Below are 14,608 nucleotides of genomic sequence, written 5' to 3'. Positions count from 1 at the left end.
AGACCCACATGCCAAATTGAGTCAAATGCTTTTTTGAAATCAACAATGCATGAGAACACTTTGCCTTTGTTTGTTTGTGTGTCAATTAGTGTGTGCAGGGTGAATACGTGGTCTGTCGTACGATAATTTGTTAAAAAGCCAATTTGACATTTGCTCAGTACATTGTTTTCACTGAGGAAATGTACGAGTCTGCTGTCAAGGATAATGCAGGGGATTTTTCCAAGGTCGCTGTTGACGCATATCCCACGGTAGTTATTGAGGTCAAATTTGTCTCCACTTTTGTGTTTTGGGGTGATCAGTCCTTGGTTCCTAATATTGGGGGAAGACGCCAGAGCTAAGGATGATGTTAAAGAGTTTCTCTCATTCTCATTCTGTCTCGCTCTCGCTCTCTCTCTCTCTGTCTCTCTCTCTCTCTGTCTCTCTCTCTCTGTCTCTCTCTCTGTCTCTCTCTCTGTCTCTCTCTCTGTCCCTCTCTCTCTCTCTCTCTGTCCCTCTCTCTCTCCTCTCTCCTATCTCTCTCTCTCTCCTCTCTCTCTCTGTCCTCTCTCTGTACTCTCTCTCTCTGTCCTCTCTCTCTCTCCTCTCTCCTATCTCTCTCCTCTCTCCTCTCTCCTCTCTCTCTCTGTCCTCTCTCTCTCTCTCTCTCTCTCTCTCTCTCTCTCTCTCCTCTCTCTCTCTCTCTAGTCCTGATGGGAGCTACCTGGCAGCAGGATCAGCAGATGGGGCCGTTTACATCTGGAACGTCAACTCTGGCAACCTGGAGACACGACTACCGGACATGCACAGGTAGGACGACTAGACTGCACTAGACACTGGACTGGACTAGACTTGCCTGGACGGTTCCCAGTCTGTCCGTCTGCCTGTCTGTCCTCTGAACCCCACCCAGCCTCTGAGGACCTTAGCTTTTAGCAGCTATCGTCAGCCCTGATGGGCTCCGGCCAACACGGCATCAATTAGCGTTGATGATACTTCCTCTTTGTGTTGTAGACGCTATTAGTGGACTAGAGAATGTTACAGGCTATTAGATAGTGTTTACATTAGCAGGAGGGAGAGTAGGGTTCTGGCAGCAGGAGGGGAGAGTAGGGTTATGGCAGCAGGAGGGGTGAGTAGGGTTCTGGCAGCAGGAGGGGGAGTAGGGTTCTGGCAGCAGGAGGGGAGAGTATGGTTCTGGCAGCAGGAGGGGAGAGTAGGGTTCTGGCAGCAGGAGGGAGAGTAGGGTTATGGCAGCAGGAGGGGAGAGTAGGGTTCTGGCAGCAGGAGGGGGAGAGTAGGGTTATGGCAGCAGGAGGGGAGAGTAGGGTTCTGGCAGCAGGAGGGTAGAGTAGGGTTATGGCAGCAGGAGGGGAGAGTAGGGTGTTAACATGATAGCCATAACCCCAGTATTATCATTACTCAGTACTGGTACCCAGTGTATATATAGACAAGTTATCATTACTCAGTACTGGTACCCAGTGTATATATAGACAAGTTATCATTACTCAGTACTGGTACCCAGTGTATATATAGACAAGTTATCATTACTCAGTACTGGTACCCAGTGTATATATAGACAAGTTATCATTACTCAGTACTGGTACCCAGTGTATATATAGACAAGTTATCATTACTCAGTACTGGTACCCAGTGTATGTATAGACAAGTTATCATTACTCACTACTGGTACCCAGTGTATATATAGACAAGTTATCAGTACTGGTACCCAGTGTATATAGACAAGTTATCAGTACTGGTACCCAGTGTATATATAGACAAGTTATCAGTACTGGTACCCAGTGTATATAGACAAGTTATCAGTACTGGTACCCAGTGTATATAGACAAGTTATCAGTACTGGTACCCAGTGTATATATAGACAAGTTATCAGTACTGGTACCCAGTGTATATATAGACAAGTTATCAGTACTGGTACCCAGTGTATATAGACAAGTTATCAGTACTGGTACCCAGTGTATATATAGACAAGTTATCATTACTCAGTACTGGTACCCAGTGTATATATAGACAAGTTATCATTACTCAGTACTGGTACCCAGTGTATATATAGACAAGTTATCAGTACTGGTACCCAGTGTATATAGACAAGTTATCAGTACTGGTACCCAGTGTATATATAGACAAGTTATCATTACTCAGTACTGGTACCCAGTGTATATATAGACAAGTTATCATTACTCAGTACTGGTACCCAGTGTATATATAGACAAGTTATCATTACTCAGTACTGGTACCCAGTGTATATATAGACAAGTTATCATTACTCAGTACTGGTACCCAGTGTATATATAGACAAGTTATCAGTACTGCTACCCAGTGTATATATAGACAAGTTATCATTACTCAGTACTGGTACCCCGTGTATATATAGACAAGTTATCAGTACTGGTACCCAGTGTATATATAGACAAGTTATCATTACTCAGTACTGGTACCCAGTGTATATATAGACAAGTTATCAGTACTGGTACCCAGTGTATATATAGACAAGTTATCATTACTCAGTACTGGTACCCAGTGTATATATAGACAAGTTATCAGTACTGGTACCCAGTGTATATATAGACGAGTTATCAGTACTGGTACCCAGTGTATATATAGACAAGTTATCATTACTCAGTACTGGTACCCAGTGTATATATAGACAAGTTATCATTACTCAGTACTGGTACCCCGTGTATATATAGACAAGTTATCATTACTCAGTACTGGTACCCAGTATATATATAGACAAGTTATCATTACTCAGTACTGGTACCCAGTGTATATATAGACAAGTTATCATTACTCAGTACTGGTACCCAGTGTATATATAGACAAGTTATCATTACTCAGTACTGGTACCCCGTGTATATATAGACAAGTTATCAGTACTGGTACCCAGTGTATATATAGACAAGTTATCATTACTCAGTACTGGTACCCAGTGTATATATAGACAAGTTATCATTACCCAGTACTGGTACCCCATGTATATATAGACAAGTTATCTTTACTCAGTACTGGTACCCAGTGTATATATAGACAAGTTATCAGTACTGGTACCCAGTGTATATATAGACGAGTTATCAGAACTGGTACCCAGTGTATATATAGACAAGTTATCATTACTCAGTACTGGTACCCAGTGTATATATAGACAAATTATCATTACTCAGTACTGGTACCCAGTGTATATATAGACAAGTTATCATTACTCAGTACTGGTACCCCGTGTATATATAGACAAGTTATCATTACTCAGTACTGGTACCCAGTGTATATATAGACAAGTTATCAGTACTGGTACCCAGTGTATATATAGACAAGTTATCATTACTCAGTACTGGTACCCAGTGTATATATAGACAAGTTATCATTACCCAGTACTGGTACCCCGTGCATATATAGACAAGTTATCAGTACTGGTACCCAGTGTATATATAGACAAGTTATCATTACTCAGTACTGGTACCCAGTGTATATATAGACAAGTTATCATTACCCAGTACTGGTACCCCATGTATATATAGACAAGTTATCTTTACTCAGTACTGGTACCCAGTGTATATATTGACAAGTTATCAGTACTGGTACCCAGTGTATATATAGACGAGTTATCAGTACTGGTACCCAGTGTATATATAGACAAGTTATCATTACTCAGTACTGGTACCCAGTGTATATATAGACAAGTATTCATTACTCAGTACTGGTACCCAGTGTATATATAGACAAGTTATCATTACTCAGTACTGGTACCCCGTGTATATATAGACAAGTTATCATTACTCAGTACTGGTACCCAGTGTATATATAGACAAGTTATCATTACTCAGTACTGGTACCCAGTGTATATATAGACAAGTTATCATTACTCAGTACTGGTACCCAGTGTATATATAGACAAGTTATCATTACTCAGTACTGGTACCCAGTGTATATATAGACAAGTTATCAGTACTGGTACCCAGTGTATATATAGACAAGTTATCATTACTCAGTACTGGTACCCAGTGTATATATAGACAAGTTATCAGTACTGGTACCCAGTGTATATATAGACAAGTTATCATTACTCAGTACTGGTACCCAGTGTATATATAGACAAGTTATCATTACTCAGTACTGGTACCCAGTGTATATATAGACAAGTTATCAGTACTGGTACCCAGTGTATATATAGACAAGTTATCATTACTCAGTACTGGTACCCAGTGTATATATTGACAAGTTATCATTACTCAGTACTGGTACCCCGTGTATATATAGACAAGTTATCATTACTCAGTACTGGTACCCAGTGTATATATAGACAAGTTATCATTACTCAGTACTGGTACCCAGTGTATATATAGACAAGTTATCAGTACTTGTACCCAGTGTATATATAGACAAGTTATCATTACTCAGTACTGGTACCCAGTGTATATATAGACAAGTTATCATTACTCAGTACTGGTACCCAGTGTATATATAGACAAGTTATCAGTACTGGTACCCAGTGTATATATAGACAAGTTATCATTACTCAGTACTGGTACCCAGTGTATATATAGACAAGTTATCATTACTCAGTACTGGTACCCCGTGTATATATAGCCAAGTTATCATTACTCAGTACTGGTACCCAGTGTATATATAGACAAGTTATCATTACTCAGTACTGGTACCCAGTGTATATATAGACAAGTTATCATTACTCAGTACTGGTACCCCGTGTATATATAGACAAGTTATCATTACTCAGTACTGGTACCCAGTGTATATATAGACAAGTTATCATTACTCAGTACTGGTACCCCGTGTATATATAGACAAGTTATCATTACTCAGTACTGGTACCCAGTGTATATATAGACAAGTTATCATTACTCAGTACTGGTACCCAGTGTATATATAGACAAGTTATCAGTACTGGTACCCAGTGTATATAGACAAGTTATCAGTACTGGTACCCAGTGTATATATAGACAAGTTATCAGTACTGGTACCCAGTGTATATATAGACAAGTTATCATTACTCAGTACTATGTACCCAGTGTATATATAGACAAGTTATCAGTACTGGTACCCAGTGTATATATAGACAAGTTATCATTACTCAGTACTGGTACCCAGTGTATATATAGACAAGTTATCAGTACTGGTACCCAGTGTATATATAGACAAGTTATCATTACTCAGTACTGGTACCCAGTGTATATATAGACAAGTTATCAGTACTCAGTACTGGTACCCAGTGTATATATAGACAAGTTATCATTACTCAGTACTGGTACCCCGTGTATATATAGACAAGTTATCATTACTCAGTACTGGTACCCAGTGTATATATAGACAAGTTATCATTACTCAGTACTGGTACCCCGTGTATATATAGACAAGTTATCATTACTCAGTACTGGTACCCAGTGTATATATAGACAAGTTATCATTACTCAGTACTGGTACCCAGTGTATATATAGACAAGTTATCAGTACTGGTACCCAGTGTATATAGACAAGTTATCAGTACTGGTACCCAGTGTATATATAGACAAGTTATCAGTACTGGTACCCAGTGTATATATAGACAAGTTATCATTACTCAGTACTATGTACCCAGTGTATATATAGACAAGTTATCAGTACTGGTACCCAGTGTATATATAGACAAGTTATCATTACTCAGTACTGGTACCCAGTGTATATATAGACAAGTTATCAGTACTGGTACCCAGTGTATATATAGACAAGTTATCATTACTCAGTACTGGTACCCAGTGTATATATAGACAAGTTATCATTACTCAGTACTGGTACCCAGTGTATATATAGACAAGTTATCATTACTCAGTACTGGTACCCAGTGTATATATAGACAAGTTATCAGTACTGGTACCCAGTGTATATAGACAAGTTATCAGTACTGGTACCCAGTGTATATATAGACAAGTTATCATTACTCAGTACTGGTACCCAGTGTATATATAGACAAGTTATCATTACTCAGTACTGGTACCCAGTGTATATATAGACAAGTTATCATTACTCAGTACTGGTACCCAGTGTATATATACACAAGTTATCATTACTCAGTACTGGTACCCAGTGTATATATAGACAAGTTATCATTACTCAGTACTGGTACCCAGTGTATATATAGACAAGTTATCATTACTCAGTACTGGTACCCAGTGTATATATAGACAAGTTATCATTACTCAGTACTGGTACCCAGTGTATATATAGACAAGTTATCATTACTCAGTACTGGTACCCAGTGTATATATAGACAAGTTATCGTTACTCAGTACTGGTACCCAGTGTATATATAGACAAGTTATCATTACTCAGTACTGGTACCCAGTGTATATATAGACAAGTTATCATTGCTCAGTACTGGTACCCAGTGTATATATAGACAAGTTATCATTACTCAGTACTGGTACCCAGTGTATATATAGACAAGTTATCATTACTCAGTACTGGTACCCCGTGTATATATAGACAAGTTATCATTACTCAGTACTGGTACCCAGTGTATATATAGACAAGTTATCAGTACTGGTACCCAGTGTATATATAGACAAGTTATCATTACTCAGTACTGGTACCCAGTGTATATATAGACAAGTTATCATTACTCAGTACTGGTACCCAGTGTATATATAGACAAGTTATCATTACTCAGTACTGGTACCCAGTGTATATATAGACAAGTTATCATTACTCAGTACTGGTACCCAGTGTATATATAGACAAGTTATCATTACTCAGTACTGGTACCCAGTGTATATATAGACAAGTTATCAGTACTGGTACCCAGTGTATATAGACAAGTTATCATTACTCAGTACTGGTACCCAGTGTATATATAGACAAGTTATCATTACTCAGTACTGGTACCCAGTGTATATATAGACAAGTTATCATTACTCAGTACTGGTACCCAGTGTATATATAGACAAGTTATCAGTACTGGTACCCAGTGTATATAGACAAGTTATCATTACTCAGTACTGGTACCCAGTGTATATATAGACAAGTTATCATTACTCAGTACTGGTACCCAGTGTATATATAGACAAGTTATCAGTACTGGTACCCAGTGTATATAGACAAGTTATCATTACTCAGTACTGGTACCCAGTGTATATATAGACAAGTTATCATTACTCAGTACTGGTACCCAGTGTATATATAGACAAGTTATCATTACTCAGTACTGGTACCCAGTGTATATATAGACAAGTTATCAGTACTGGTACCCAGTGTATATAGACAAGTTATCATTACTCAGTACTGGTACCCAGTGTATATATAGACAAGTTATCATTACTCAGTACTGGTACCCAGTGTATATATAGACAAGTTATCATTACTCAGTACTGGTACCCAGTGTATATATAGACAAGTTATCATTACTCAGTACTGGTACCCCGTGTATATATAGACAAGTTATCAGTACTGGTACCCAGTGTATATATAGACAAGTTATCATTACTCAGTACTGGTACCCAGTGTATATATAGACAAGTTATCAGTACTGGTACCCAGTGTATATATAGACAAGTTATCATTACTCAGTACTGGTACCCAGTGTATGTATAGACAAGTTATCATTACTCAGTACTGGTACCCAGTGTATATATAGACAAGTTATCATTACTCAGTACTGGTACCCAGTGTATATATAGACAAGTTATCATTACTCAGTACTGGTACCCAGTGTATATATAGACAAGTTATCATTACTCAGTACTGGTACCCAGTGTATATATAGACAAGTTATCAGTACTGGTACCCAGTGTATATAGACAAGTTATCATTACTCAGTACTGGTACCCAGTGTATATATAGACAAGTTATCATTACTCAGTACTGGTACCCAGTGTATATATAGACAAGTTATCATTACTCAGTACTGGTACCCAGTGTATATATAGACAAGTTATCATTACTCAGTACTGGTACCCCGTGTATATATAGACAAGTTATCAGTACTGGTACCCAGTGTATATATAGACAAGTTATCATTACTCAGTACTGGTACCCAGTGTATATATAGACAAGTTATCAGTACTGGTACCCAGTGTATATATAGACAAGTTATCATTACTCAGTACTGGTACCCAGTGTATGTATAGACAAGTTATCATTACTCAGTACTGGTACCCAGTGTATATATAGACAAGTTATCATTACTCAGTACTGGTACCCAGTGTATATATAGACAAGTTATCATTACTCAGTACTGGTACCCAGTGTATATATAGACAAGTTATCATTACTCAGTACTGGTACTCAGTGTATATATAGACAAGTTATCAGTACTGGTACCCAGTGTATATAGACAAGTTATCATTACTCAGTACTGGTACCCAGTGTATATATAGACAAGTTATCATTACTCAGTACTGGTACCCAGTGTATATATAGACAAGTTATCATTACTCAGTACTGGTACCCAGTGTATATATAGACAAGTTATCATTACTCAGTACTGGTACCCCGTGTATATATAGACAAGTTATCAGTACTGGTACCCAGTGTATATATAGACAAGTTATCATTACTCAGTACTGGTACCCAGTGTATATATAGACAAGTTATCAGTACTGGTACCCAGTGTATATATAGACAAGTTATCATTACTCAGTACTGGTACCCAGTGTATGTATAGACAAGTTATCATTACTCAGTACTGGTACCCAGTGTATATATAGACAAGTTATCATTACTCAGTACTGGTACCCAGTGTATATATAGACAAGTTATCATTACTCAGTACTGGTACCCAGTGTATATATAGACAAGTTATCAGTACTGGTACCCAGTGTATATATAGACAAGTTATCAGTACTGGTACCCAGTGTATATATAGACAAGTTATCGTTACTCATTTTGTATTTATTATACATTTTATTCCGTGTTTTATTTCTTGATGTTCTTTCTCTCTCTGCGTTGTTGGATCCGTCAGTAAGCACTGCACTGTTAGTCTCAACCTGTTGTTTCCTGTTGTTTCCATGTGACGAATAAACTGTCGTTTTGATTTGATACCCGTCGACAGATGAGAGCCTGTCGTAGCCATTTGTCAACTCATCATCTCCTTGTGGGACGACAACAACTGTGTTCGACTCCTGCAAAACATAAAGATATGACTCTGTTTTAAAGCAATCGATTTAGTTTCATCTTGATGAATATAAACTTTTTTTTACTAACATTAATTACCAAACCAAAAATAAATAATTAAAAAGAGGTGCGTTGTGTAAGGTAGTAACACGAACTGTCCATGTTAGTTAACATAGAGCATTATAAAATGATTCATGTCCATTTAAGATAGTAGATGTTTCCCACTCACAGTTCCCAATGAATCCCAACAGTCCATCTGCTCTGTTTTGTTTCCAGTGAATCCCAGCAGTCCATCTGCTCTGTTTGGTTCCCATTGAATCCCAACAGTCCATCTGCTCTGTTTGGTTCCCAGTGAATCCCAACAGTCCATCTGCTCTGTTTGGTTCCCAGTGAATCCCAACAGTCCATCTGCTCTGTTTGGTTCCCAGTGAATCCCAACAGTCCATCTGCTCTGTTTAGTTCCCATTGAATCCCAACAGTCCATCTGCTCTGTTTGGTTCCCAGTGAATCCCAACAGTCCATCTGCTCTGTTTAGTTCCCATTGAATCCCAACAGTCCATCTGCTCTGTTTAGTTCCCAATGAATCCCAACAGTCCATCTGCTCTGTTTGGTTCCCAGTGAATCCAACAGTCCATCTGCTCTGTTTGGTTCCCAGTGAATCCCAACAGTCCATCTGCTCTGTTTGGTTCCCAGTGAATCCAACAGTCCATCTGCTCTGTTTGGTTCCCAGTGAATCCCAATAGTCCATCTGCTCTGTTTGGTTCCCAGTGAATCCCAACAGTCCATCTGCTCTGTTTGGTTCCCAGTGAATCCCAACAGTCCATCTGCTCTGTTTGGTTCCCAGTGAATCCCAACAGTCCATCTGCTCTGTTTGGTTCCCAGTGAATCCCAACAGTCCATCTGCTCTGTTTGGTTCCCAGTGAATCCCAACAGTCCATCTGCTCTGTTTGGTTCCCAGTGAATCCCAACAGTCCATCTGCTCTGTTTGGTTCCCAGTGAATCCCAACAGTCCATCTGCTCTGTTTGGTTCCCAGTGAATCCCAACAGTCCATCTGCTCTGTTTGGTTCCCAATGAATCCCAACAGTCCATCTGCTCTGTTTGGTTCCCAGTGAATCCCAACAGTCCATCTGCTCTGTTTGGTTCCCAGTGAATCCAACAGTCCATCTGCTCTGTTTGGTTCCCAGTGAATCCCAACAGCCCATCAGATCTGTCTCATTTAGAAATACTGAGTGAGTCAAAGCTGGTCTGTCTTGTGGATGGATGGATGCACATTGAAGTGAATGAGATTTAGGTTACGTCCAAAGCCCGATGGCACCCTCCTCTCTATGCCGTGCACTACTTTTGTCTAGAGCCCTATGATGTTTTGGAACTGGCTAAAAGAAGGAATAGGGTGTCATTTCAGATGAGCCCTTATTGACTTGTCTCTCTCTGTCTGCCTGTCTCTCTTGTCCCCTCCAGTTCGTCCATCAACGCGGTGGCCTGGTCTGGGTCCGGGGAGTACGTGGTCAGTGTGGACAAGAGCCGGCGTGCCGTCCTCTGGAGCGGCATTTGAATAGTCTGGTCGACTGGCCAGCCCACAGACCCATTTAAATAGTCTGGTCGACTGGCCAGCCTCAGACCCATTTAAATAGTCTGGTCGACTGGCCAGCCCACAGACCCATTTAAATAGTCTGGTCGACTGGCCAGCCTCAGACCCATTTAAATAGTCTGGTCGACTGGCCAGCCCACAGACCCATTTAAATAGTCTGGTCGACTGGCCAGCCCACAGACCCATTTGAACATCAGTTTGGGGTTAGGTTTAGAAGGTCATCTGATCATTGGCTGAGAGAACACATTGGATGTTTAACATGGCTGAGAGAACACGGAACACGTTGGATGTTTAACATGGCTGAGAGAACACAGAACACATTGGACGTTTAACATGGCTGAGAGAACACGGAACACATTGGATGTTTAACATGGCTGAGAGAACACGGAACACATTGGATGTTTAACATGGCTGAGAGAACACGGAACACATTGGATGTTTAACATGGCTGTGAGAACACGGAACACGGCTGAGAGAACACGGAACACATTGGATGTTTAACATGGCTGAGAGAACACGGAACACATTGGACGTTTAACATGGCTGAGAGAACACGGAACACATTGGACGTTTAACATGGCTGAGAGAACACAGAACACATTGGACGTTTGTCTCACTCCTGCGACCAGTCTGACAGAACGTAAAGGGGGTGATATTCCAACGGTTGCCTGGCTACCGATCAAACATCACTCAGGTTAAACGCCACGCCCACTAACGTTTTCTTCTCCACCATGATTACTACCCCGAAGACTTCCTGAAAGCGAACACATTCAAACCGTTCTGATTGGTCCCAGAACCCCGATGGGTTGGACCAGAACTGGCCTACACGATTCATGAATGACGTAGTTTTGACGTCAGCACAAACGACTTCTAGGACGGCAGGTTCAGACGGATGTATGGCGCTAGCGATAGAGCAGCGAAATGAAAGGATGAGTCGACAGATCTGACACGGTCTGCTGTTTTTCTTCGGTTTATAACTTTGCTAAAGGGACCTGGCAGAAAATCATAAATACAATATCTGTCTTTCAAAAAAGTCAATGGTTTCATTTTGTTCTCTCCATGATTGTATAGGGTCATAACGGTGCCAACATAACTCCATAGTGTTGCTTTGCCTTTTTTTTTGTAAACAAGCATTTGTTCTGTCAAAACAACTTTGTTACTTAGTAGTTGAAAAATGTATGTGGTGTCTAGCCATTCGTACTGGGGAAGGAAAAGCATGGGTTATGCTTGACGAGAAACGAATACACTAGTTATTCAGGGATAAGGATCCATCTCCTCTGCTTCAAACAATTGGAGGTAAAGCTTCATGCTCTTGGCTGGCTTACAGAAAACACTACCATATCAGACAGTCACAACTGGTCTGCTGGTCTAATAGCTGATACATTATGGAAAAACTATCATGACAACTGTGATAATATGATGAAAGATTTTAATCTAAGCTACATGACACATGTACAGGGCTGAAGGGAATGGAGTTATCTGGAGGGTTCTGAAGGGAACGGGGTTATCTTGAGGGTTCTAAAGGGTTATCTTGAGGGTTCTAAAGGGGGTTATCTTGAGGGTTCTAAAGGGTTATCTTGAGGGTTCTAAAGGGAACGGAGTTATCTGGAGGGTTCTGAAGGGAACGGAGTTATCTGGAGGGTTCTAAAGGGAACGGAGTTATCTGGAGGGTTCTAAAGGGAACGGCGTTATCTGGAGGGTTCTGAAGGGAACGGAGTTATCTGGAGGGTTCTGAAGGGAACGGAGTTATCTGGAGGGTTCTAAAGGGAACGGAGTTATCTGGAGGGTTCTGAAGGGAATGGGGTTATCTTGAGGTTTCTAAAGGGAACAGGGTTATCTTGAGGGTTCTAAAGGGAACAGGGTTATCTTGAGGGTTCTAAAGGGTTATCTTGAGGGTTCTAAAGGGTTATCTTGAGGGTTCTAAAGGGTTATCTTGAGGGTTCTAAAGGGAACAGGGTTATATTGAGTGTTCTGAAGGGAATAACCAGCTGTTGCTGGTCTGTTATTGAGAACAGATGGAACTTAACATCTTTACCATTCCTCACTGGGATATTGGCTTGGCTTTTGCCCACAATCAGTAATACAGCTGGACAACATTTAGCATTTAGTAATAAAATCATATTGAGGTGTTGACGAGAGCAATACACCTGTCTCTCTCTCTCTCAATTCAATTCAATTTCAATTCAATTCAAGGGCTTTATTGGCATGGGAAACATGTGTTAACATTGCCAAAGCAAGTGAGGTAGATAGTATATAAAGTGAATATATAAAGTGAAATAAACAATAAAAAATTAACAGTAAACATTACACATAGAGAAGTTTCAAAACAATAAAGACATTACAAATGTCATATTATATATATATACAGTGTTTTAACAATGTACAAATGGTTAAAGGACACAAGATAAAATAAATAAGCATAAGTATAGGTTGTATTTACAATGGTGTTTGTTCTTCACTGGTTTACCTTTTCTCGTGGCAACAGGTCACAAATCTTGCTGCTGTGATGGCACACTGTGGAATTTCACCCAGTAGATATGGGAGTTTATCAAAATTGGATTTGTTTTCGAATTCTTTGTGTTCTCTGTCTCTCTGTATCTCTCTCTGTCTCTCTGTCTCTCTCTCTCTCTGTGCCTCTATGCAGTTCTACTCAGTGATTCAGATTTAAAATGCTGAGTTGCATTCAGTAGCCGTTTGGCCTCTCAGCTTTGAAGAGCATTTGGCCTGTCAACTTCAGTCCCCCGTCTGGATCAAACACACTCTTTATGTAAAGCTGAGATGGACGCCATTTTACTTCTCTCATTCCTCCGTGTTTTAAACATTCACAGATGGTCTTTTATTAAATATATATATATACTGTACAGTCTGCGTTTTATAATGATGTGGTGATAATGTCTCTTAACTAACAGATGGTCTGTTAAACTGTTATTGGTATGTCTCAAATGTTCTGGACTAACTAAGGGATGTGTGTGTGTGTGTGTGTGGGTGGGTGGGTGGGTGTGTGTGTGTGTGTGTGGGTGTGGGTGTGGGAGGGGAATCTGGGAGGGCAATAGTATGATGTGCTTTTTATTCTATATGAGGTTATGGGATATGCCATTGCAGCCAGCTCCAAAACTATTGCCACCCCTGATAAAGATTAGCAAAACTAGACTGTGTAAAATCACGAATCAATTTCTCAAGAGAAAGAAATTCAACAAGTAATCATTTTTTCCCCCCTCAAAAAGATTAGCATCAATTGGTACCCCTGTTTCCAACACATTGGAGGATAACGGCACTGAGCCACAAATATTCTGTATGGCTGAATGGTCTAAGATCCCTCCCAATGTGTTCTCCCAATGTGTTCTCCCAATGTGTTCTCCCAATGTGTTCTCCCAATGTGTTCTCCAATGTGTTCTCCCAATGTGTTCTCCAATGTGTTCTCCAATGTGTTCTCCCAATGTGTTCTCCAATGTGTTCTCCCAATGTGTTCTCCCAATGTGTTCTCCAATGTGTTCTCCCAATGTGTTCTCCAATGTGTTCTCCCAATGTGTTCTCCAATGTGTTCTCCCAATGTGTTCTCCCAATGTGTTCTCCAATGTGTTCTCCCAATGTGTTCTCCCAATGTGTTCTCCCAATGTGTTCTCCCAATGTGTTCTCCAATGTGTTCTCCCAATGTGTTCTCCCAATGTGTTCTCCCAATGTGTTCTCCAATGTGTTCTCCCAATGTGTTCTCCAATGTGTTCTCCCAATGTGTTCTCCAATGTGTTCTCCAATGTGTTCTCCCAATGTGTTCTCCAATGTGTTCTCCCAATGTGTTCTCCCAATGTGTTCTCCAATGTGTTCTCCCAATGTGTTCTCCAATGTGTTCTCCCAATGTGTTCTCCCAATGTGTTCTCCCAATGTGTTCTCCAATGTGTTCTCCCAATGTGTTCTCCAATGTGTTCTCCCAA

The 14,608-nt window shown here is 40.2% G+C and overlaps 1 protein-coding gene across 3 annotated transcripts in view; it reads left to right on the top strand.

The window, feature by feature from the left end:
• Positions 1-13,538, top strand: part of LOC115123522 (protein Atg16l2) — an 85,125-nt gene extending 71,587 nt beyond the window's left edge. For all 3 annotated transcript variants that reach the window (XM_065000601.1, XM_065000600.1, XM_065000599.1), the window contains 2 exons: positions 685-786; positions 10,550-13,538. In XM_065000601.1, the coding sequence (XP_064856673.1) occupies positions 685-786; positions 10,550-10,643 (196 nt within the window). In that variant the 3' untranslated portion in view covers positions 10,644-13,538. The remainder of the gene's footprint in view (positions 1-684; positions 787-10,549) is intronic.
• The last annotated feature ends 1,070 nt before the right edge of the window (positions 13,539-14,608 follow it).

Source organism: Oncorhynchus nerka, linkage group LG14 (genome assembly GCF_034236695.1).
Source record: "Oncorhynchus nerka isolate Pitt River linkage group LG14, Oner_Uvic_2.0, whole genome shotgun sequence".
Classification (NCBI taxonomy): domain Eukaryota; kingdom Metazoa; phylum Chordata; class Actinopteri; order Salmoniformes; family Salmonidae; genus Oncorhynchus; species Oncorhynchus nerka.
Note: the sequence above shows the minus strand (reverse complement) of the source record. Positions and strands in the feature narration are given on the sequence as shown.